General features: G+C 43.4%; 1 protein-coding gene across 5 annotated transcripts in view; it reads left to right on the top strand.

The window, feature by feature from the left end:
• The window catches only part of CCDC85A (coiled-coil domain containing 85A), an 81,877-nt gene that overhangs the window by 12,593 nt on the left and 43,795 nt on the right, over nucleotides 1-25,489 (top strand). For 3 of the 5 annotated variants that reach the window (XM_053937752.1, XM_053937750.1, XM_053937751.1), the window contains exons 1-2: nucleotides 2,954-3,252; nucleotides 5,780-6,695. In XM_053937752.1, the coding sequence (XP_053793727.1) occupies nucleotides 3,034-3,252; nucleotides 5,780-6,695 (1,135 nt within the window). In that variant the 5' untranslated portion in view covers nucleotides 2,954-3,033. Of the gene's footprint in view, nucleotides 1-2,863; nucleotides 3,253-5,779; nucleotides 6,696-14,676; nucleotides 14,902-25,489 lie in introns of those variants that run through there. The other 2 variants (XM_053937753.1, XM_053937754.1) reach the window with 2 other exon arrangements.

Raw genomic sequence — 25,489 nt, 5'->3', positions numbered from 1 at the left:
CTGCAGCAATCCCAGCGCTGCAGTCTCCAAACTCACTTACCCAGACTCTCCATTTCAGGCTGTGAATGAGAATTATTCAGGGGAGTATTGCAAAAATGCAGCTTTAATGTGAAAATTAGAGTGTTTGTTTTGGGGCAGTGGTTCTCACCACTGACAGTAAAGCCCAGGAGCAGGGAAGTACTTGGCATTTGGGTAGTGAGGTGGACTGTCTAAAAGGGAAGTTTTAAACTTGCCAGGAGATGGGAGTAATTATGTTGCACTTCCTATTCTGGTTTTGATCTTGTTACAAAAGCGTGAGTGAATGTGAAATTAGATCCTCTCCTTATAGAAATGTTCCAGATTAGTTTCACTTGATACATTTTTGCTTTCATTATTAGAGCTACATTTATCCCAGACCTTTGAAGTTTGATCTACTTCCAATGTCCATGCTCCATGAATTCCCCTATCTCACTGGTGCCTGTAAAGTAACACTGTGCCTCTTGAAGACACAAATGTGGAGGTGCTTTGTATTTGTGGGGAACACGGTGTCCCCTGGAGCTGTTCATCTCAGATCTGTGCTTTCCATGGCTCCTTGCAATCAAAAGCTGTGAAGTGCTGCTCCAGAGAAACACTGGTAATGTTGAGGCAAGTGGACACTCTTCCCTGAAGCTTTTGGATTTAAAAGTTCATGGACATTTTTCAGTTAATAAACAGTTAACAGTAATGAACAGTTAACTGTTTATTTCATGGATGGAAATTAAGTTGAATTTTTAAAAATCTGACATCATGTGACCTTTGAACTCATACATTGCTGAATTAGAAGAAGAAAAGCCTTTATTTATTGCTGCCAAGCTGTTCTTTTTCAGTTGCATTAAAATGAAATATATTTGGGCATAAAAGATGACAGCTCCTTTTCATGGCCTCTTACTGTATTTTTGCTGTGGCTGGCCAGATGCTTTTATCTCAAGCTTTGTTCTTTGCAGTGGAAAAAAAATCAGAGGATTTAAGAGAGTGATAGAGTTTGAAGAGAAAATAAAATTTTCACACAATACTTAGTGCTGCTCAAGAAATTATGTTTCATGCTGGCAAAGCTCTGTGCTTGGTTGGAGCTCTTGTTGACACTGACGGGCTTTGGGGTTCCTCCTGCAGCTGAGCCAACATGCCACCCTCCTGTGGCACAGGTATTCCTTGGAATAGGGGCAGAGGATTCTGAGCAGCAGGCTGAACCTGTGGGAGCAGATCAAGTGGGATTCCCATGCCAGGACCCATCCTGGATGGAACAAGAGTGTCTGGCATGTGCCTGACAGGCTGGAGGTACATGAAAAAATGGATCAGCTGAAAGAGCATCTCTTCATAACAACTGGGGAGGGAAAACATGGAAGACTTGACTGGGGAGAAGTCCAAGTGTTGCCCACGATGGATAGGAGCAGGAGAACTTTTATTGTGGTCAAGTACAGCTGGCAGTTCAAGAAGAGGATTAGCAGTAAGAACAAAGAACAGTGCTTGATTTAACCATCCTAGTAGCAACTTTTAAACAGGACTAAGAGCAGAAAATAATCCTTGGTCTGGTCCTCTGGCATTGGCAGGAAAATGCCAAGGGAGCCGGCTGGGACAGTGACGTGGGACAGGCTCTGCAGCTGCCTGTGCAGAGCCAGCCAACCTTGTGATCTGCCAGTGCTGGCATTAACTACTTCAATTTTCCTCTCAAGAACCAGAAATCTTCTTAGTACTACATAATTTTAAAATTGCAGAACTGGAGGTTGGAAGGGCCCATTAAGTGAGGCAGCCTCCTCTGCCCGCAGGGGGTTTGTTCAAGGGGAACTTTGTGATTGAAAAATAGGGATTCAACCAATTACCTAATAAATAGTTTCAGTTCATCCACCTCTGCCTCTGAGATCTGCCGTCTCATCTTTCTTTGTAAGCAGCATGAATGGATTATCAAATTTCATTCTCAAATCATCTGCAAGGCAGATTTATGCAGAGTCTTTGTATCTCTAAGCGAATTGGGGAATGTGAGTCTCTTGCTACACTGCGGCTGAATATTCCTAGGGAAGGTGTATAAGCAGCCCAAGCCTAATTCCTGCGAGGGGTTTAGCTCACCGCATGCGACCTTCAGCTGGAGTGAGGAGCTGCCCTCAGGCTCGGTGCGTGCCTGCGAGCTGCGCTGAGCCGCGGCGGTGCTGCCCGACGGTGATGTAATGTGTGTGACCTCCCGCCAGCCGCGCTACTGGAGGCATCGCGTTGATGCGCGGGCGGCTGCGTTTGTGCCTCCATTCGGCGGGGCGCGGCGGTCACCGGGGGCCAGGAGGGCCGGGATGCTGCCGCAGGTGTGTCCCGGCCGCAGGTGTGTCCGTCCCTCTGGTGTGTCCGTCCCGCCCGCCGCTCCGGGATGGCCCCGGCCACGCTGGCGGGCATCGGCCGGCAGGGGGCGCCCGGGAGCCGCGCGGGGTCCGCGCCGCCCCCGCCCGCACGTGGCGCGCGCCCCGCTGAAAAGCCGCGAGCGGCCCCGCGCCCGCCACTGGCGCCGGCAGCGCCCGCTCCGCTCGGTCCTCCCCGCTGCTTCCCGCTCCGTCGCCGCCGCCGCCCGGCCCGCTCTGCCCACCGCCATGGTGCGCGGCATCGGCGCGTCGCATCCTCCCCTGCATCCCGCAGCCTGGGGGCGGCGGGTACCGTGAGAGCCACCGCGCATCCCTGGCGCTGCGGCGAGGACGGGGCGCACGCAGCTGGAGCTGACCTGTTGCAAGAACCGGGCTTGTCTTGGAGATCTTTCGTCTAGGTTTCTTTTTTTCTTTTTTTTTTTTTTTTTTTTTCCTTCTCGACGGGGGAAGTTTGCTCCCCAGCCTGTGGCCCGGCTTCCTCCACACCCTTTCCTCCTTTTTTCCAGGATCCGCTGCTTGGGGCCGGAAGAGGTCTCCCCCGTTACCCCCGGCCCAGCACTGGAGCTGGGGGCACCCCGCGGGCTGCGGGCTCGCCCTTTCCCCCGGAGGCGGCCGTGGAGCCGCCCCGGGAGTGCGGGGAGGCTCCGCGAGTGCCCCGGGCTGCCGGGCCGCCACCATGTCCAAAGTGGCGGCGGAAAGTTGCGGAGCAGCGCCGGCCGAAGACTTGTCCAAGGTGTCGGACGAGGAGCTGCTTAAGTGGAGCAAGGAGGAGCTGATCCGCAGCCTCCGCCGCGCCGAGGCCGAGAAGATGAGCGCGATGCTGGACCACAGCAACCTCATCCGCGAGGTGAACCGCCGCCTCCAGCTCCACCTCGGCGAGATCCGCGGCTTGAAGGTAGCGGGGTAGGCAGGGTGGGACCCCTGAAGTTTGTGCGGTGTCTCCCGCCGGGAGCAATCTCGTCAGGTGGATGGTCTGGGAGGAGCCGCTCCCGAGAACCGCATGAAAAGTGAATGAGGACTGGGGTGAATAGCGTTTGATCCCGCTTAATAATCAAGTGTTCGGCAGGCTGTGGGGCACAGCTGGTTTATGTCTGCCCCGCTATTCTTTTGGGTTGATAAAAACGCTGAAGTCTTGTCAGCTTTGTGTTAAGACTTCCTTGGTTTTGAGCGAGGTTAAATGATCCTGCCTGAAGTGCACAGAAATAAGGGTTTCTGTAGCTCACGCTGTTTTCTGTCACTATTTTCAGACAGACTTAGTCTGTCAGGCAGGTTGGTAGGCTGCTGGAGAGAGCTGGTCATTTCCAGGATGCAGTGCAGCCTGTGGCAGGTTTGGGCTCGGGTTTGGGATGGTCAGAACCAATCCCTAATTTATTGTGCGAAAAGACATCTGGTAACACATCTCTGATCAAACCATTCTTCCTTGTGTGCTCGTGCAGGCTGCAGTCAGGGGCAGACCAAGTCTGTAATGGTTTATCTGCTCTTAATTTCACTCTTGGTGGATGAGAAGCTTAGTTCCTAATGCTTCATTCCCACTTCTGAGGACTGGGAAGAAAGTGTGACTATTTACAGAGCATTACTTCGCTTGTGCATTATAGATCTAGAAAGTTACCTTAGAGAAGGCAGGACTACAGAACATTTTCTGGCTTATTGCTTTGAGAATTTTCAATAAATTCCTTCAATGAGGTGAGGTTGGAGGGAAGGAGAGAAGAGACACAGATGCAGTGTGGGCTTTTGAATTATTACAAGAAAGTGCATTAGGAGAGAGTTCTTCACTTGTAGAATGGCTTTAAATGGAAGAATTATTGAGAAAATGTCCTTGATAATAGTGTGGCATAAAATAAATAGCTGAGGGAATAAATAAAATAAATGAGGGAAGACAGTTCCTGCCTCCCAAGTTTTTGTGTTCTGCAAAGTATGTGTATCCCTTTGGTGATGTCTGAGAGTAAAAAATACCCCACCATGGTAGTATTGAGTAAAACTGAAGCTTATATTTTAAATATAAGTTCAGTTACAACAATAGTATATTTCTCCCAGTTACATGCAAAAGTATCTGGATTTCTGCATCTTCCAGATAACTGACCAAACACACTTAAGATGGGTAGGACAGAGTCACAAATTCCTCTCTCAATTCCAAACTCCTTAAGTCTTGTTTGACTTCCTCCTTTTATTCAGATGCCTCAGCTGAAACTTTCAGAAAGAATCTGTGAGAAGGAGGTTTTTTGAGCCCTGTCTTGGTGTCTGGGAATCTCCCTCCTTTGTCCTGTGTGAAATAACTGCTCCATGATAAGAATGACCAGCTGGATGGGTGTTTCCTGCTTCCTGACTGAGGAACTGCGGACTTCCACAACTTTTTTTGATCCCACTGTGGGATTATTTCAAACATCTCTCACTAGCAGAGGTTTTTAAGGACCCCTTAAAGCCTCAATGAGATTTTTTTCCATTGTCAAGTACAGTAAAATTTGAAGTTATTTTGAGGCAAAAATCAGACAAACACAGGCATTCATGCACCTAAATTTGATGGAGTTACAAAAGCTTCATTTTCTTAGGAAACTGTGCTGAAATGGTGTTTCCATAAGACTGAATTTTTAACAACTTTGGCTAATCTCTGGTTGTAATGTCATACATAAGGAATGGATATGTAGATGATGGGAGAAAGATAAATATGGTCCTAAGTCCAAACTAGAAGGATAAAATACTGAAAATGTTTTTATTCTGCTGTAGTAATACTCTGAACATTTTTACTTCAGAGCATTTGCTTCAGACTGTTCCTCACTTAGGGAGGGGCATAGAGTCATGTACATCTTTTTGTAACGGTGAAAAAATCTATTTAAGAAGATTATTTCATTTCAGAGTGGTTGAAGCAATCCTGGTCAAGTGATGACTGACAAGGCTTTTTACGCCAACCTAAAATCCAGCAAACCCCTATCTTTAAAAAAATCTCTAAAATGGTCATATTTATATGTGACTATGCTTTAGGGAAAAGGGAGTATAAATGTTAATCATTAATTATTTAAGAGAGCTTACAATTTCTGATGTACCTGGCACTTTTATTTAGCAATAACTCGCAGGTGAATATTTCTCAGGGGAGCGAGATCATCATGACAGCACTTACAATCCTTGCCCAATTTGGGAGCTAAATTACTCTGATATTTAGCATGAAAATTAATTAAGCACCTGAAGCTTTTCTGCTGTATCAGAAGTTAGAAATTAGCTACAAGCTAAGGGTAGTTTTTGCTGGACAGCAGCTTTGTTTGCTCAAAGCGTGGGGCTGTTACAACGTGCTAGATCTACGGATGGAATTATTTATGCCTCACTGGAGTGCTTAAACAAGAGTTTGCATCAGTGCTGTCCAGTGGCTTGTGTAGCAGTTTAACATCAATTCCTTTAGACTCCCCTCTGTCATTATAATCTTTCTCTTAAAGGACATCAACCAGAAGCTGCAGGAAGATAACCAGGAGCTGAGGGATCTTTGCTGCTTCCTGGATGATGACCGGCAGAAGGGCAAGAGGGTGTCCCGTGAGTGGCAGAGGCTGGGCAGGTACAGTGCCAGTGTCATGCACAAGGAGGTGGCCTTATACCTGCAGAAGCTGAAAGAGCTGGAAGTGAGGCAAGAAGAAGTGGTTAAGGAGAACCTGGAGCTGAAGGAATTGTGTGTGTTGCTGGATGAGGAGAAGAGTGGAGGAGCAGGCAGCCGGAGCTCTATTGACAGCCAGATAAGCCTGTGCCAGCTGACTGCCACCAGTGCATACATCAGAGATGTTGGGGATGGCAGCAGCACCTCCAGCACGGGCAGCACAGACAGCCCAGACCATCACAAACACCACCCAAACACCAGTCCAGAACACCTGCAAAAACCTCGGGGGGAAGGAAGCCCTGAGCATCAGAAACACAGGAGTATCAGCCCAGAGCACCTGCAGAAGCCCAGGAGTTCTGGCAGTCCTGATCATCACCTGAAAGGGCTGAGCCCTGAGCATCACAAAACCATTGTCAAAGTACCTGAACAACAAAAGCACAGCAGCAGCAGTCCAGAAACTATCCCAAAGCATGTTTTGAGTAGTAGTCCTGAACACTTTCAAAAGCAGAGGCCTGGTGGTAGCCCTGAGCATCAAAAGCACAGTGGTGGCAGCCCAGATCACCTTCAAAAGCACACACCCAGTGGAAGTACAGAGCACCTGCACAAGGTGAGGGGTACGAGTCCGGAGCATCTCAAACAACACTATGGAGGGAGCCCAGAGCACCTCAAACACCTCAGTGGAGGCAGCAGAGAAGGTACCCTCAGGAGACAAGTGACAGATGAGCTGTCCCCTCACCACAGGAGTTTGTACAACGGAATGAATGGTGGGTCAATACTTGGAGCAAAAGCTCACTTTGAAAATTGCTAAGGTAGTTTTGGTGTTATTCCAGCTATTTCTGCAGCAGGAATGTTGTTTGATGTGAAATGAAAGGCAATGAGTCTGGTGTTACCATTATTCCTTTAGCAGATGATTTAATTGGAGTACACGTTTGTCCATCCAGCAGGTGTGGGGTAGATTAAAGAAGTAGGGGGAAAGTGCATTTTGAGTGTTGGTGTAGGGTATCAAGGAGAAGCTCTCAGCCCTGACCCTGCTCTGTGGTTGGTAGATGTAAACTGTCCCTGGGTGGATTTGTGTTTGCATAGGAGAGGAATTGCATTATGTTTCTTGTCTTGCTTAAATCTGAGTCAGCAGAGTGGAGGTAAGTGTCTCCAATTTAATTTCCACCTTCCTAATCTGCTTTGTCTGTAGCTTTAAAGATTTTAAAATTTCCTGTTTATTGATTGAAGGCTTCTTTTATCCTTACCCATAAACTTTGGAAAAGACCCCAGATGAAGAGTAGGCTCAATAGAAATGAATCTGATAGCTCCTTTCAAAGCCTTGAGTTTGCATATTTTTAATCATAACAAATTAAAAATTTAGGAAGATCAAGAAGGGGTTTCTTTGCTGTTTTATTGCTGCCTTTTAGAATAGTTTCCAATAAACATGCCTAGTTTTTAAATGCAGTATATCCTGACTGATGGAAATAGTTTATTTGTCTTAGGAGAGTCACAATGTAAGTATCTTGTTATTTTGAAAGCTACAAAGTTCAGACGTCCTACTTTGCTGTAGAAATAACTCATTTTAGACTTAGCAGAATTCCTATAGCTTGCTGCCTTTTTTTTTTTTTTTCTTCCATGTGCTTTGGGATGTTCTCATGAAGGCAATTAGTGTCCTAGTTGGAAACCCTTTTCTCAGACCTTTACACTTAAATTTGAAATCGAACTCTGCAGAAAGTGATGATTTTGCCTTAGCAAATTGTCTTGGGTGGAGTTCATGTGTTTCCATTTCATAAGCAGCTGTGAGAAGCTGTGTTGGCATCAATGGAAGTGACCACTTGTTGGATCTGCTTGTGGGATGGGTGCTGTCCTCAACCTTTATCACACTGGTCCAGTTACTAGTTGGGATTAACTTGCACAATGCCTTCAGTTAGCCCCTCTCTGCAGGGGCAAATCCACATTGTTTTCAGTGAAATGTGTATTTTTGACAGGGCTGACCAGCCCCAACATGGTAAGTATAGAGACTCCTCTTTTTAAAGACTTGGAAATTATTAATAAGGTGAGTGTGTGACAAATATGTGAAGATGTGTAATACAGAAGTTATTAAAGTTGGTCTCACCCAACTTCCATTAAATGCTGTGTTGTTCTCCATTCAGATTTTTGTGTTTACTATTGACCTTCTGTAAGTAGCATGAAGTATGGAACCAGACTTCCCAAAAATTATTTGTTTCTTGCACCCATGATGTTCATCAGTCCACCACAGTTTAAGTAGGAAGGTGATCCAAGGTTTTAAGTATGTATTTTTAAAACTCACTCATAGGGGAAGGAAGATATGGGTTTTCTGCTACCAGCACTGTGGGTTTTCTCTTTCTTTTTGTGTTTTTTCCCCCAAGTAGCCTTGTTAAGAACCATATTCCTAACAGTGCAGTGAAAGCAGTTGTTACTTTATTCCTGAGTTGACTGGTATCCTTTGTGCAGTATATTTCAGCTGTCAAAAGATTGGACTCGGGCCACAAGGTGCTGGAGAGGGCAACTGGTGCTCTGGGAGGATCTTTATTGACTTTAATCAGAGCTTTGCCTGCCCTGTGCTTTATATAATCACTTTTACAGAGAAGTCCTCTTTGGTTTGACAACTTCTCTCACCAGAAAGTTGTCAAACCTCTCTTCTTTCATATTTATATAATTTGATGCAAGCTTGAGGTTTAATTCTGACATCTGTCTGACCTTGATCAAACTTGGGAAGACTCTTGACAGCTCTGCTGTGAAGAGAAGGCTTTAAACTTCAGGGAAATACTTGGCCTTCACATCAAGGCTGACTCCTTCTGGGTATTTTGTGTTCTGATTTTGTCAGCTACTGTAAAGTTGTGGGGAACAGTTAATACAGAAGTGGTAGAAGCGCTGGTCATGAAAAATTGTTATTGTTGTGAAAATAACATGTAAATCTGAATTTGGATGTTCTGTGTGCACCTGACCCTGCCAGCTGAAAGTAGGAATAAAAATCCTGATCTTGTTGTAAGGAATGCTGAAATTGTGATGACGTGAGTTAGGAAATGGCCTGGAAATGTGACCCTAAAATCTGATGAGCAATACAAAAGGACAACATTTGATTGTGATCCCAAAGTGCATGTAGTACATACAATATTATATTGCATTGGTGGAATCCAGTTTATTTTCAAACTTGGAATATTTCTAGCTGGCAGATGTTTGCACATCTGTGTCATGAGTTTGCATAAGTTCTAAACTTACTGTAGTTCTTGTGGACTGTTATGTGAGCAGGAAGAAGTGCTGGTGACCCTAAATGATGAATGGCAGAGACAAACAAATTTTGGTATTTAAAGGAGTAAAATAAAATATTTTAACTACGTAGTCAGAATTTACCTGAGTCAGTACAAGCCTGTCCCATCTTCCTTGGTCTGAACTGGGCTCTGAATCATGTCTGAGAGGAGAAGTTATTCCTCTGCATGTCAAACTTCATTCCAAAAGTGCTGTACTCTACCTGGAACTGATGTTCCTAATTGGAAGCATGTTTGGGACCAGCCTGGCTATTCCTGGAGAAATGGGAGCTTCTAGCAGCTCCCATTTAGCTGGATTTGCAATCCTGTCAGCACCTGGTGACCACAAGGAAGCAGTGGATTCCACAGGGTGGTGTTACCTCTCCCAGAGCTGGGGTTGTAGGTAAAGACGTGTGGGATGGATCATAGAGTCTGCAGGTTCTGACAGAGTGGAGCTGCAGTCAGAGCAGTTGCAGTATAATATTACAATGCCATCAGAAATGTGATGTGCAGCTGGAGCTGCTTTGCAGGATGTGTTCATGCATTAATCATTGGCCTTCATGCATGTTTTAAGCTATGCGGGAAGTTACCTCAGCCTCTCGCTCACAGGCACAGCTGAAGGAATAAAGGATGAGGTGATAACATTTCCTTTCATAATTCTTCTCATCTTCTATGCTCAAAGGTTTGATCTTGGTATTTTTCTTGTATGACATGTCAGCTTTCATTTATAAGATTTATAAGGCTTTAAAAATACCCTTTACTCTACTTCATGGCTCTCCTACATATTTTTCTGAAATGAGTGTCCTTAGCCTTTGGAGTGACAGAAAAAAGGATGGGAGAGCTAAATTTGGCCTGGTGCCTGTTAATTGAAAACACATGTATTTAATTCTAGAGGTTTTAACCAAATAAAACATGATAACATGATAACAGTCTTTTGCTGTAATCACACCTAAATGTTCTGGGTAATGAGAACCAGGGGTATTCGGGATAGAAAGATTGCTGAAATTAGATGAGAAAATACCAGCAGTAAAAACATTTTGAGAAGAGAGCATTAATACACCCTAGAAGAATACTTGACAGTTTAGCTCTGACACAGATATCTGGGGTGTAAGTGCCTCTATAAATTGATCTGCTTTCAGCATTTGCAGTCTAACTGTTGTTTTTTTAATCTAAGTGATTTATTTTCAACTTTCTATTTTAAGAAGTCCTTTGTTTTACTCTGAGCTTTGACTTTCGTGTGAAAGGAAGGTATCCAAAGGCTTTCATGTGTGCTTCTTGCTTCCTGCTGAGGTTGTTAATGAAGAGAAGTCAAACTGCTGACTAACACCTCCTGTACTGCTGGAGGTGTGAGGGCTCTTACAGAACAAATGCAGCATCACCTCTCCTTCAGCAAAGGTGTTTTTAGGCTAAACAGAGTCTCAGCATAAATTTTGGACACTCTCTTATAAATGCACTTGTGAGAAGGAAAATTAAATTAGAAAACACTGCACTGAAAAAAAAGGAGAAATTGCAGTGTGACTCCAGAGAGGAAAAACTCTTAACAATGTTCCTGAGTTAACTGATACCCTCTCTGTGCAAACAGCTCCTCTTTGCTGGCTGAAGAGTGGGATGATGTCATGTTTCCATGTATGTTTGCTTACATGTTACATTTCTTAAAGTTGAAATGCAAATAATCTGCCTGTCATTAATGGCACTGCACAGCACTCTGTGGGTGATTTGACCTGTCCTGATGGCACCCATGACTGCACAGCTGGGAGCCTGAGGCAGCATTGCTTACTTTTCAGAGTGTAACCAAAGGCTACAAGGATCAGTGGGATTTTTTTTGCCTTGACAATATGAAGTGATGTTGTGTTTATTTCAGGTATTCAATTTAGAAGTGTAGAGCTCTGAAGCTTTGCCAATCAGAGTCTTTAAATTGAACTCTGTAGGTTTGATGTCAAACTTGTAAATTGGTTCTAGCTGTTACACACTGTAAGAGAACTGGGGCATGAGTTGTGAATATGGATGTGACTACAGCACGCTGCATTTATTACCCAACTCGGTTTTTTGGGGAGTGATTTATCATGTTGAAAATGTGATTTCTAGTATCAAAACAATGAACCTACTAGAAAACCATGTTATAGGACTTTTGGGAGAGGTTTACAATTCCATGTCCTTAACTTCGCTGACATAACTCCTTTTGATTTCAATGTTTTAATGTGCAGTGGAACATCCTTCCAGCAAAACTCTGGCATTAACGATGTTAACGGCAGAGTGATGCCTCTCCTTATGGAGAGTGGCCTGGTTTCACAGGTTGTCTGGATGTTCAGCACTGATTCCTGCACAGGTCAGAGGCTGATTCAAGTGGCAGACAGGTGCTGGGGGCAGGGTTTGTGCTTGGGTGCTGTAGCACTGCTGGCTGCAGTGGGATGTGCAGGGGGACTCAGCTGCACAGCCCCTCCTGCTGCAAGGCTGAGATCACCCCAGCACCTTCTGGGACGTCACTGCTTCCAAGTTTTATTATCTTTTCCTTTCTCCCTGAGGCTGCATATCCTGCTACACAGGCGACTCTGTTTTGCAGTGAGGACTTAATGCTAATTCAGCCGTTGTTTGGTGGAAGTGAGAGGCAGAGTAGGGAATAGAGACATTACCTTTAAGCTGTCTCCAGTGTACCTCGTCTCTCTGGGAGCAAGGTCCCTGTTAGTCAGTGCTGCCAGGGATTTGGGAACTGGTCCCATAGTTCCCACAGCAAAGCCCTGTGCAATGACTCCCTGCAGCCCCGTGAGCAGTGCCCATCTCTCCTGAGCGGGACGTAGAGGAGGAGCCGTGCTGGCTCCATGATTGGAGACGTGTGACCATCTCTCGTGTTTGGAGTGTCCCCCTGGAACTTCCCTGGCGCCTGACCCCGGGGCTCCAGGAGGGAGCTAATCAGTCACAGCACCGGTACAAACAAAAACACCCTGCAAGCCAGCACCTGCTCCCACCCCCGACTATGGTCGTGGTACACCTGGGATGGAGCTGACATACTAATCTTTCTTCTGTTTTCTTTATTGCGTTGGGCATTTTTGAGAAACAAAGTATTTTCTGAGTAGTGAGTGGGAGTTTGTTTTGGAAACAGCAGATAAGCTTATTTCTTTTTCATGGTGATTGGGTCAAGGTGTGAGCCACTTGCCTTTACCTCTGAGAGCTTGTCAGGAGTTTGCACGGCTGTTAGTATTGTCTGCCTGAAAAAAGTGGGCACATTTGTGTGTTATTCTATTTTTTTTTTTTTTTTTTTTTTTTTTTTTTTTTTTTAGTGCCAGAATAGCAAATCCTCACATGAAAACCTTGTCTGAGTCCTTGCATAGAGAGAGTACCTTTAACCTGAGCTAAGGACCTCGTGTGTCAGTTCTTCACACAGCTTTTGGAGTTACTGTTGTGAGTTTAGAACAGTAAAATATAGGTTTAGAAATATTAGTGATTAAATTGTAAAATTCTCTGAACTATGGCACTTACAATGCAGTCAGTATATTAGAGTAATTTTTGGTAAGTGCTGCTTGTTTAAGACATTCAACCTTGTAGTGTATATTATGCTTGCCAGTTTAGAATGGCCTGTCTTCTGTTCACCTATTAATGTTATTTATTTATTTTTAAATTTTATTATGAACTTAACAATGGAGAGCTGTGCAGGGGTTGGAGCTGAACGGGTTAAGAGTTAGGGAAGAGTGTGGTAGGCAGTGTAGTGTGGGGTTCAGATTTTGTACTGCCATACACACAAATTGCAGGGTTGTTGACAGGCATAAGGGACAGCAAGGCATTCCAAATTACAGGATATTTAGTGAGGTATAATAAAGCCTTGTGTACATAAGAAGATTAATGGCAATGAAAATTCATTGGCTTCTGAGCTAGTAAGTTATGTCTTAATTAGTAAACTGAAGCACATCTTATCTTGGGTCATATTGTCATGTGCAGAGATATATGGTTACTGAGGGAGCACTGAGAATTATCTTTAAGTCATGATCTTGATGTAAATCTTGTCTGCCTGTGCTTCTTCACTGGTTAAAGGGTGGTCTCTGTGAAGAGAATCAGCTAGGACTGAAACATAGCTTTGAATTTTGCTTATTGCAGGAAGCAGTACAATAATCTGTTTGAGAGTGAATGAGTTATGAAAGTATAACATGGGGGGGTGAAGCACAAACTAAAATTGCCTTTTGAAAAATAAGCAGTAATGATATTACTCTGTGCTTATTTAGTGGACTTGTAAATTTATTTTTTAAGTGTTTTAATTGTGCAAGGCACACAGAGGAGGGTCAGCATTGTAATCTGTGTCCATGAGCATTTAGTATGCAGCATAGAAGTGTGTGCAAATTTATTGATTGTGAATGGGCAAGCTGCTGTCTTGAGCTAGGCTGTCTTAAAAAATGAACAGTTCTGTAAGGGCTGTGAATAACAAATAGTCTTAGTTCTACTCCTCATTTCTGCTATAAAATCTTGGGCATATTCACGTTGTTTCCGTAACATTCACGGGCAGTGAAGAAGGCAGCAGCTCTGGACCTGTAGTTCAGCAAGAACATGCTTCTTCTACCCTTTATTTTTTATTTGCATGATTCATGTGAACTTTACTGATTTGTAAAAGTCCATATAATAAAAGAAGTGGTTATTTGGACCAGTGAAACAGCAGTGTTCAAGCACTGTCAAGAGTAAAAGATGTGTCATAGCTGAAAAAGCACAGTGAGCCATGTGGCAACCAACAATATGGAATGTCTCCTAAAGGTCTCCATTTTGGTACTTCCACAAGGTTACACAAATTATTCCAGAGCCTTTATGCCTATAATATTAAACATCTCTAATCTGATCAGTAGTGAGATAGCTCCTTCAAATGTTTGACCTCAAAACTCACCAGATTTCTTTCACTGCATCTCTTTAAACTCCTGCGAGCTGTGGAAGTTTGCCTTAATCAACTGTGGAGCCTGTACCTGTGACTTGGCTTCAAAGAAAAGTATCAGTGCTTTCTACCAAGGGTACAAGGCTGATTCATCACTCTGTGATAAGCTTCCATTTAGGCCAAGTGCAGCCAAGCCTGGAGAAAAGCATTGATTCCTGACCCACATCCCCTCTTGGCTCCTGAGTCTGTTTTTGGTTTACAGTGAACAAACTTTAATGATGTTCAAAATCCGTCTTAGGACTTTTGTGGTCTGCAGACATTGCTGAGGACATTAAGATGAGCCTCTAAAAATAGTATTGGATTATGAGAAACAAAAAGAACATTCCGTTAGGGGCAGATGAATATATCAAGCACAAACACATGACTGCTGTGAGGCAGAACCTGCAAATTGACTCAGATTCTTCCAAGGATTTGAGCACTTTGCTCCTTGTTGGCACCTGACTTGCACTGAAATGGGATGCCCAGACAGAACACAAATATCCCTGCTCATGCAGTGCTCTGAATGAAGTCACTTGTCTGTCACTGTCATTCATCTTGTTTGCTTGGGTCCATTTTAGAAATTTATGTAACCTGAAGTTAAATTTTGAATTTTAGGTTTTTGCAGTGTCACTAAGTCCAAAAAGAAAGCATGACAAGAAAGCATTCCAGCAACGATTTTTTCCTAACCAGCTTTCCAACCACCAAGACCAAAGGCTCTTCAGTGTTAACTGAGCAGCAGAAGATACCAAATCTATGTCTCCTCCAGGTACAGGTGCTAAGAACTCTTTGATTCATTCCTGTTGTTGGAACTTGATGCCTGGCCTGTATTCCAGTCCATACTGCTTAAGGCTACATTGTGACCACTTACAACCATAGCATGTGCACATATTTTGGAGAAAAGATCCTGAGTTTTTATTAAAACAAATGCTAATTTCAGTGTGAAGACATTGGGATTTTATGTGTTTTAGGTTCTCCATGAGCATAATCAAATGCTAAGATTTTTTTCACTTTTGAGTGGACTGGGATGTTATATTCAGCCTGAATTGCTGGATTGGCCAAGAGCATGGAAGTGACTGATCAGACTGTCTTGGAAGCACAGATCCCAGAGTTTTGTGCTGTCATGTCACTCCATCATCCTGGATTTGTCAAGAATGAGTTGAACAGTGTTGATGCCTTGTATTGATTGCAATATTGCAAGTACAGCCAGTTTTATCCATGGAATCCTGAGAAGGTGGCTGGGGAACTCCAAAAGGAGATGTAGCACAAAGGACTTGCATGACCCACTTTCTACAGCAATGCAAATTCAAGTGTATTTACTTATCAGCTGCCACCTGAAGTGTGTCCTTCAGGCACTGGAGTCAGTTTCCTGGGCAACATATTCTATTCCACCTTTCCTATTTTGTGGTATTTTTATTTTATTCATTTTTTTAACTAAGAAAACCTGACAGCTGATTCCAGTGTCACTTTGGAAAATGGATATTTAAAGGATTGGTGAAGAATGTTTGAATGAGAAACAATTTCTCTTGGTGTTGAGAGCAAAATACTGCTGAATTTATCACTGAAAAGATCTATAGTTTGAATGTAGCAAACCTTGGCTGTGTCTGCTTTGTACTTAGTAGAGCTGCACTTAGCACATGTGTTTTTAAGTCAGTTGATGTTAGATATTAATCCTGCATGTCACTTAAACCTAATATAAGATTTTTGGATATTCCTTGTCTTTATTGCAGGAGAAACAGGATCTTGACGGCAAAGATACATTCAGGTGATGCTTGTTCTCAAATTTAACACTTAAGTGCTTTTAATACCTCCCCAATTTTGTTAGATTTTGATTTGTTTGTTCCTGCAGTTCTGCTTAGAAACACATAATGATGCACAGGAAGCAAAGAGGCTCTGGAAAATCTTGGGCAAGAATCTGTAGTGAAAGATAAAAGTTACTAGTAAGTTTTTACTCCCTGGAATGAGAAAAATCCTGATAGTGTTTGCATTTTTTTTATTAGGAAATGCTGTTCCTCAGGGAATCAGGAGCATTTTTATGCCAAGCACTGAGGCTTGCTGGTCTGTGGCTTTGCTCATCAGGTGTCAGGAGAGTTGGCTGCTGCCTGAGCCAGCTGTTTGATTTGCATCTCGGCTCATGGAACTACTGACATGGGGCCCAAGTGCCAATTTTGTGTCCCATCATGTCTGTGTAAACACAGTAGGAAGAGTTCTTTGGGAGAGTTTCTTCACTGCTCCAGAAGTCTCATCAGCAGAGCACACTCTCAGTTCAGCCACACCCAGAGACATCTGTTGCAGACGTAGAGATAAATTTCAGCAAACACTGATTTCTCTATTTTAATGATGTAAATCAGAAGTGGCTCTTTGCTCTACAGATTGCAGGGTACAGTTCTGTTTCTGAGCACCATCCCTTCAGCAATCTAAATTCAGGATTCAACTTCTAACTGAGGGCTTGAGCCAGCTCAGATCTGTGGAGAACCAGGGGTGGATGAGACTGTAGACTTTGGCTTGTGGATCTGTCCATGTCCAGCTCCATCTCTGTTTATTCCCCATGCCATGGAAGGTGTGCCCTGATAGCGAACCAATCAGCTGGGCTAGAGGCTGACTGTGGCGAGTTGTGGGATTTTGGGGAGAGCTCATCAGACATGGGGATAATCAGACTTTGCATCCTGTTTTGCTCTGGTTTTGTCAACATGTGTTTTTAAGTATGCGTTGTGCAGAAAACTTCTTCCTCTGAACGCAAAGCCAAATGCTGAAAAGCCCAAACCCAAGTGTATGTCAGATCTGAAAGCTAGCAAAAGAAATATTCAGTGACATCTATTTTCACAGATTCACAGCTTATTCTGAGTTGGAAGGGACCCACAAAGATTGAGTCCAACTCTTTAGTAAGTGGCCTCTGTGGAGACTGGACCCACAACCTTGATGGCATGTGCTAAATTCATCATCAGAGGGAAAGACTGAAAATCTGTAACATATTGGTCATCAGATTAACAGAATTTATGCCTCTTCTGAAAATGGCCTTTGCAGTCTGTCTGTCCTTTTCAGGCCTAAAAGCTTCTGCTCTGGTTCATGCTGCAGAAGCTGAGTTCCATGGAGTCCTCTGAGCTTCTGAAAGGTCCAGAGCAAGTCTGTGACTCCAGAGGAGGGACTGGGGTACCCATGGCAGAGGAGGATATTGCTGTTTTCCTTTTCTCCCTTGCTTGCTGTGGAAAGCCATTGGCAAGTCCTGTCCTTACTTCAACTTGTAATGCTGGTGTTTGAGCCTGCAGAGGGTCTGGGACCAGTCTTGTGTGACTGAAGAGAGAAAGCATCTCTGCCCAGAGAGCTTGGCTGGATTAACTCACAGAGTTCTGGCCCTGGAGAGCTCTTGTGTGTGGTCTGGGATGGCATCGATGTGTGGAACATCGATTTATGTGTGTGAATGCTCCCCTGGTGGTAGCCCAGTCAGAAGAAATGTCTTTATGAAGGTGAGACCTTGATGTGTATAAAGAGCTGTGGGTGTGCCGTTACCCTGAGGAAATGCTTACACTTGTCAGTAGTGCCTGGTTCCTGTTTGCAGCTCTTATCAATACTTCTGGAAACAATTTACCAACCACACAAATATTGTCATCATCACCTGTGTATTAAGAACCATGAGCTAAAAGACAAGACAGGATTAATCAGCCACCAACTAGTGCAGGTTTCCTGAGGTTTTGCTGTTGATTATTCCATTGCATCATGTCAGTTTTCTTACAGCTTTATTCTTAGATTATTCTGTTCTCAGCATGGTGTAAAAACTGGGGCTGAAATAACACGCATGCCTAGAAAACAGCTTTATGAGCAATCAGCTCAAGACAAACATTTTCAATGTGTTTCCTTTCAAAATCAATTTTTAAGGCAATGTTTCCTTCCTTCCTGAATTTCCTGAATTGGGCTAGTGGGAAACAAAGCTATTTTTAATTCTCTTTTGTGTGTGCAGCATTCCTGTTAGAAGCCATTAATCTACCTTTTGCATTTATAGGGCTGCTTAAAGGTGTCCTGGCACACAAAGTGATTTACAATGGATCCACACCTGAAGGGCTGTGATAGCTTTACTAGAGGAAGCTCTGTTTTCTGTCCTGTTCCTCGTGGCCTGCTTTTACTGTTACAGAGTAGTTGTGTAGCTCTAATTGTTTTGATTTGGGAAATGAAGATGCCAGTACCAGCCAGAGGCATGGGCAGCTCTCTGCTGTGGATTTCAGGCTGTTAACTGGTACAATCCAGAGGAGCATTCATCTTCCATCAGAATAAAATTTGAAAATGTACATTCTTGAGATCAAAAAAGAGAACGCAGCATTTTGGCAAGATGGTCATCTGGCCCTCAGCATCCATCAACAGTGTGGCATATTGTGGCTGTGCCAGGGAGGGGGGAAGTGGTGCTTAGCAGATATAAATCTCCATGGTGAGGCTCGGGTTGAACATCTGTGACTTGGCAGATGTGGAAGGGAGGAACTCAGGCTTTGGAGCTGTTCTGGCTGGGTGCCGGCAGACTCTATTCTAGCAGGTAGGTGGCTGCTGTTCTCTGTCAAACACTGCAGGCTGAAATGTTTGCTTGAAGGCCTGTGAAGCCGGGGCTGTGTTCAAGGGAACAAGGGGAAAGGTTCTTCCTGCCTGCCAAAAGCCGGAGCTTGCCTGTGCGAGGTCGCTGCAGCAGGGGCAGTTCGAGAAGGGGTTGGCCCCACTCGGGGTTTGGTGCAGGCTCCAGAGCTCCCCGGTGCTGTGACGCTGTGGGGAGCTGGTGTTTGACATCCTGGGATGACGGCCCAGACATTCCCGGCCAGGGAGATGTGCTGACAGCGCAGCAGCAACGATCCTGCTCGGGAACACAAAGTTCCTGCTATTACAGCAGCTTCCTGCTGTGCCAGGCAGCCAGTCCTTCATGGCCCTTCCCAGCCAAAATGTGCTCTTAGTGCAGTCTAATGTTTCGGACCTGGGCCGAGATTAAAGAGACATTAGTACTGCTACTATTTTCATTTTAATTACGAACCAGAGCAAGCACCAGGTTGTGTGTCCTTGTAAGCATGATTTAGCAACCTGTTAGTCTTTTAATTGCTCTGATTATTTGGTACTTGAAATAAGTGGATATTTTTAAAATCTTGTGGCAGTAACTTCTGGAAAAAAGTCATAGCTTTTCATTTTGCAGGCATTTTGTCTTTCATGCTGAAGCACAGGAACATATGGTGCTACTTCTGAGGTAGCACTTGTTTAAATATCTTTCCTTGTAAAATTTTCTGCAGAGCCATATAATTTTCTCCTGTAAAAACATTCATACTGTTCTACAGCTACTTAATGGGATTATAATGTTTTTATAATTGCAAACTTTTAATGGATGTGGGTCAAGAAATTAAACTCTGAACACTGAATAAGACAAATGAGTAGTAAGCAGTTAGAAATTCAAAGAGAGTAGTAAGAAATAGTGATAATAGTATAAAGCAAATAAAATAGTTTATCAAAACACATCCCAGGTATTTTGAAAGGGTCAAAACAGTAATTTTATTTTTAAGGTGAGCTCTTGTGCTACCACTGGCAGTCAGTAGACATGGAATGCTCTAATATAGTGTCCAGAATTCTCACATGGAAGCCAGTTACATCTGATTGTGTTCAGTCTGGTGAACAGGCCTCCCAAATCATGGTGTTCCTTCTGCCTGAGCCATGGGAAGCTTGAGTCAGGAGCATGCATTAAAAAATGTAAACCAGCAGCACATTCATCTCTATACAATGAAGGGAGACTGGAAATGTTCCTGAGTGTGGCACAGCCAGGAGAATCAGAGGAGTGGAATAACTGGAATATTCTGTATATTTTTTGTCTACATTGCTAGACTCTTACCCACCATGAGAGATGATTAGTGAGAGGCTAATTGGCCTGTTAAATAAACATATTTAGAAATGTATAAAGATACATATCTCAGGAATGATGCAGATCTAAAACCCTTCTCACACAGCAGTGGGAAATGCTTTCCAGGGGCAGTGTGCCAGGCTTCTTCTCTGCTGCCTTGGACATGCTGAGACAAGGTTGGAGCTCTTCACAAGCCTTAGAAATGCTGCAGGGATGAAGCATCTCCAGGAGGGGAGAAGCTGGCCCAGTCTTGCCTGGGGGCAGAGCTCTCTCCCCCTACAGGATCCCAGATAGAGCAGCAAATGCACAATTGCTGGAAGCAGAAAGGCAACAGTAGGATGGACTGAACAGGATCTCCCTTCTCCTGCAACTGGGCTCAGGACTGATTGCCATCTCTAGGGAAACATCACTCAGATGTGGAGGTGACTTTTGTAGCGGGAATGGGAGCAGGCTGTGTTTGATGCTGGAGGTTTGGAGTCGCACCCGGCTGAGTGCAGATGATAGAGTTGCTCAGAAAATAGTTTCTGAGGGTTTTTTTGACAAGAAGAAAGATGAGGTCAGACAGATTCAGAGTTATATCTAAGAGTGCATAGGCTGTAAAGTGAAGGACTGAAAAAACAAAAATGTTAGAAGGACTCTGGGCAAAGGAAAATGTCATAATCCAGTTACTTAAAGTTGGATTATGTTGAATTTACCCTGTTTTTGAGCAGTATTCCTGCTTCCTGAAAATGAAGGTGTGGGAGAGGAGAATTAGGTTACAGGATAACCAAAGCTCCAGTGTTTCTAAGTTTGAAATGGTAGGAAAAGCTGTAGGTCATGACCACTTAGCTATCACTTGTTTGTGGGTGCTGAATGCAACAACTGAAATGGCTGTCATTTTTCAGTCACAGGTATCAGTTTGGTCTCCTGCCCACCTCATTCTGCTGGCAGGTGGAAAACAGGACATTTATCACAGAGCCAGCCATGGTGGAGTGACCATTGTGGTGCTGCTGGTCCTCATCAGCTCCCAGGAGCTGCTCAGGATTTCTTTTTCCATAGCACCTCTGAGCTCCCTGTAGCTTTTGGTGTCTTGAGCACTTGGAGGAGCTCCTGCCAGTCTTTCCTTATGACTGTGAATGGAGTTTTGGCATCCTGGCAGCTGATAGTCTACAAAAGTGAATTTCTTTTTGTGTGGCCTCTCCTCCTCTACCAGAGTTCTCTATGAAGCAGGATTCTTCCCCCATGTGCTGGAAGGCAGAAATCTTACATTATGAAGTATTTAATTTTTCAAATGACTGCTGCCACAGTACAAGTCAATAGTCTGTATTAGTTGAACTCTGCTGCTGAATCTGAGCTTTCCTATTAAAAAAGGAGAAAGCAAAATATTTTTTCTATCCACTTTTACTAAATTAATCTTAATGATTTGTGCAAGTCATTACTTTGATTATTATTGCTGGTGGAAAAGCAATTAAAAATTGGAAAATCAACTAAAAGTCTATAGTGAGATTAAAGTATCCAGTTCTAGATATTTTATTTTCCTTGTTTTATTTTTGATAATGGGTGATTTATTATTCAGAGTGAGACAGGAATCTAGGAATTCTTCCTGGTTCCCTTTGTTTGTCCCTGCCTAGCAGCTGTTTGAAGCTTATGGCACTAAGTTCCTACAGGTGCCTGTGCTTTGGGGCGTGGAAAAAAATCCCAGGTAAAGTGAATCTGTAAGAATCTGATGGTTCATTTGGTATGTGGCCATACAAGGCAGCAGCTCATTTAGGGGACCACTTGTCTCATTTTAATTCAACTAGAAAATGCTCACTCAGCTGCACAAATAGGACTATCCATCTGTACACCTATTATGGGATCAGATTAATTAAAGTAAAAGCAGTGAATTAACTTCAGTTACAAAGGCTGCTGTGAATTGCTCAGTAACAATTTAATTCTATGTTACACAGGTAGAAGGCACCATATAACTAACATGTTAAACTACAAATTTCTGATCCAACATGAGTTTTGAGGGTTTTTTATCTTATTTTCAGCATTGTCAAGGAGCTTAGCTAAATGGCCTTACAAAGGTAGAAGGTTTGAAAGCTTTATTGAATAATTTTTAATGCTTAGTTTTAGCCTTACGACTATTTCTAACTATAACCTGAACTTCCTTTAATCTTTCAATTTGTCTAAATGGTAATTCTGATAAATTTAATTTGAATCAAAGGTACTGTGGAATAGAAACCTAACATGAGATGTTCTGATGTTTAAATATCTTGAATGAAAAGAGCATCATATGCTTTTTCAGTCACTCCCTTCACTAAAGTTGTAAAAAAGAAAAATCTACATACAATTACAGCCTAGGTTATTTCTTATGCATGCAGGAGAGAGAGATTTGAAGTAGAATCAAGGAAATGCTGAACTTGGATTGTTGAGCCTGTTTTCCTGCCAGAGGTGAAGTCCTTGAAGCAGGAATAAGAATTAGGATTGCCAGGAGCAACAACTGATCTTTCAACACTTGGGGTGCTGTAAGTTGGCAGATCACAGGGGTACTTCCAAAGCAGAGCTCCCAGCCTGTTCAACTCCATTTTGATGAAAAATGAAATGTCAGAGGGAAAGAGGACATTTATCTTGCTGCAAAGAACCATTCACACAATTATCATCTTGATTTTATTTTCACAGGAACATACGTTTTGTGTTTAATCGTCAACACCTTCCTTAGGTCTTTGCTTCCCACCATAACTAAAGTATGAAAAATCAGTGGGAATGCAGTGAAGGAAACAGGTGGGGTTAGAAAAAAAACATTGGCACAGTTGGCCACACATAGAACATCTTTTAGAGCATTAACAGTGGTGAAAAATTGTGGCCAGTAAACCACAGGGGGAAGGGACAGAGGGATTTAGCTTTAATTTCATTTTTACTGGGAAGAAGAAATGAATTTGAATGAGAAATTGATCATACCCAGTTTGATCCTCTTGCAGGAATATTGCCATTGATTTCTGGAGGAATGGGATGTTCCACCTTGTTTGCCTGAGACTGTGCGTTTCTCTTGGTACAGAGTAATTCACTGACACTCCAAAAAGCCCCAACCCAAACAAAAACCACCACAAATAAACAAAATCTACTTCACTGCATGGGGACTAAATTAGCTTTTAAATCTCTAATGCGATTGTTATGGAGCCATGGAGGCTGAGGAAAGGTTCTCTTGAAATTTCGCTACTCGGACTAATTCCACGCTGTTCAGTAGTTAATTCATTTTCTAAAGATCATGTAGATACATGAGGCTGAAACTTTGTGATTTATTTTGAGCTCTGAGGAATATAATGTGAAAACCCATTCAGGTTTTACTGGCTGGCCAGAGACTGCAGTCAGTTTAATGAGACACAGCTAAATATACCATGATAAAGTGCTGCTTCATGCACAAAATAGATGTTGCGGTCCTGTGCTGGTGATTGATAATTTATTACCTTCAAAACTGTAGAACCAATGTGCGGAATTAATTTTGAGTGGATTGTTCATTGTTTTTACCTCCTGGAATCTTGTATGATTGATAAACATAATTTAAAAGAAAAAAACAAACTCAAAAATTAACTATGAGAGATTTTTGGGTTGTGCATTTTAGAACAACCCCCTTTCCCCCTGAGGTTTTTTACAAACCTAATGTAGCACCAGTTTTGTGCTGCAGAAGATGTTTATAGCTCACTTTATTTGGTTCCTTATCAAATTACTAGTTTTACTCTGTAAAGCTCCCAAGGGATCGAGTGAAGCTCCAGTGTATGGATGATCCCTCTGTTCGTGGTCCTTCATTCCCAGGCAGTCCCCAGGCTGATTTCAGCTGACAGCCCTCAGTGTGGAGCCCCAGGCACTGGGACTCCACTCACAGGGAAATACCACAGCAGGGCTCCGATCAGCCAGGGGAATTTTCAGCTCCCAGTCTTGTAGCTGCTTTAACCCCTTAACTTCTGGGGAGAAAAACCTGCTCAGGCAGAGGATTAGATCTAGAAAACTGAGAGGAGAATCCAACAAGCAGGAGATGGAAAGGGGAGAGGTGTGTTAGAGGCAAGGAAAATCATTAAATATGCTGTGGTTGTCTCTCTGTGACAAGCACACCATGACACAGAGTTTTGGGGTTTCTTCAGATGCAAGCAAGCCTTGGGTCTGCCTCTTACACTGTGAGGATTTGAAAAAACCTGTGCTGCTCCCCCAGTGGGTTCCTTACACTCAGGGCTCTGTAAAAATACACATTTACATACTAGCCTGTCCTGGAGGTCTCATTTTGGTAATGTCGGGTCTATAAGCTGGGCTGCTGATGGACAGCTCAGCCAGAGTCCTGCTGGAGCAAAGAGCAGCTCAGCTTGGCAGCGTCAGCCTCCAGGGCTGTTCGTGTCTGCTGCTGCAACCATCAGCTGTGGTTCCCAAATCCAGGGAGTTAGGCAACATAGATATGTGCTCTGACAGGCTCCACAGCAACTAAATGTTGGACTTAGGTGGAATTCTGTAGGTCCTTAAGCAGTTTTGGTCCTTTCCCTAGAGAGCTGAGGTAAGCTGATGACTTTGCTTTGTGAGAAGTTGTTTCATAATCCTCCTTTAGGCTCGGGTTCCTGTGCAGGTCCGGGCTGACACAAGGGCTCAGCAGTGTCTTAGCTGACAAAAGCAAAGGCTCTGTGTTTCATTTAATCCTTTTTTTATTTAAAAGGAAAGAAGCTGTACTTTTGCAAGCAAGGCTCTTCTCAGCATCTGAAAGCTGGGCAGGGTCAGTCTGGATTTTTAACCTGGATTTTTAACCTCTGGAAAGAACACAGGTGAGCTTGTGGTGGAAAAACCATTATCGTTTGAGTCAGTCATAAATACTGTGAGGGTAAAGGTTGAAATATTAAACTGCGATTCTTTCTGCTTGCTCTTTGAAATACCAAAGACCAAGAGCTTGAAAGCTTTTCCAAGGCTCTCTGCAAACATTGGTGGTGGAATTATCATTCCCTTTTTTAGGAGCTGATGTGTGGTGCTGCCCTGTGCTCCAAGCAAACACAGCCCTGTATCCCCCTCTCCTTCGAGTCCTGAAGCTGATTTGTGTTCTCTCATCACAGCACCTATTTATTCTCTTTATCACAACCATCTCTTTGGCCCCTTGTCCCTGCCACTCTGCTGGGGGTTTGGTAGATAAAACAGTTTTAATTATAATCAAAAATGCCTGCAGAGGGTGGACATGGTGCAGGACTATGTCAAGACAAATTGTTCCATGCTGGGGAAAAATCTCCCTTCTCTGACCTGTTTTCTCTCTTGGAAATTCTGTTTCCCTTATGCTTCCCTACACGTCTTCAGAAACTTCAGTGCTAAAGAACTTTATGATCTATAAGTCAGTTTTTTGGCCTTCATCTTTAAGTAAATAAGTATCAGGTGACTCTGCTCCTCAGACTTGGAGCTGCTCACAACTCCTCTATCCATTACAGACACCAAGCCCTGCAACAATCCAGGGAATATTCTGTTTGGTAAAAATCAATCATCATATCCTTTCTATATCTCCCTGTTTTATCTGTCATCTTGAATTCATCAGAATGATCCGTGTTTGGGTTTTCATCCCTAAATCTGGCCAGACTGTCTGACAAACAACAGTGGCCATAA

The sequence above is a fragment of the Vidua chalybeata genome, chromosome 3, assembly GCF_026979565.1.
Source record: "Vidua chalybeata isolate OUT-0048 chromosome 3, bVidCha1 merged haplotype, whole genome shotgun sequence".
Taxonomy (NCBI): domain Eukaryota; kingdom Metazoa; phylum Chordata; class Aves; order Passeriformes; family Viduidae; genus Vidua; species Vidua chalybeata.
Note: the sequence above shows the minus strand (reverse complement) of the source record. Positions and strands in the feature narration are given on the sequence as shown.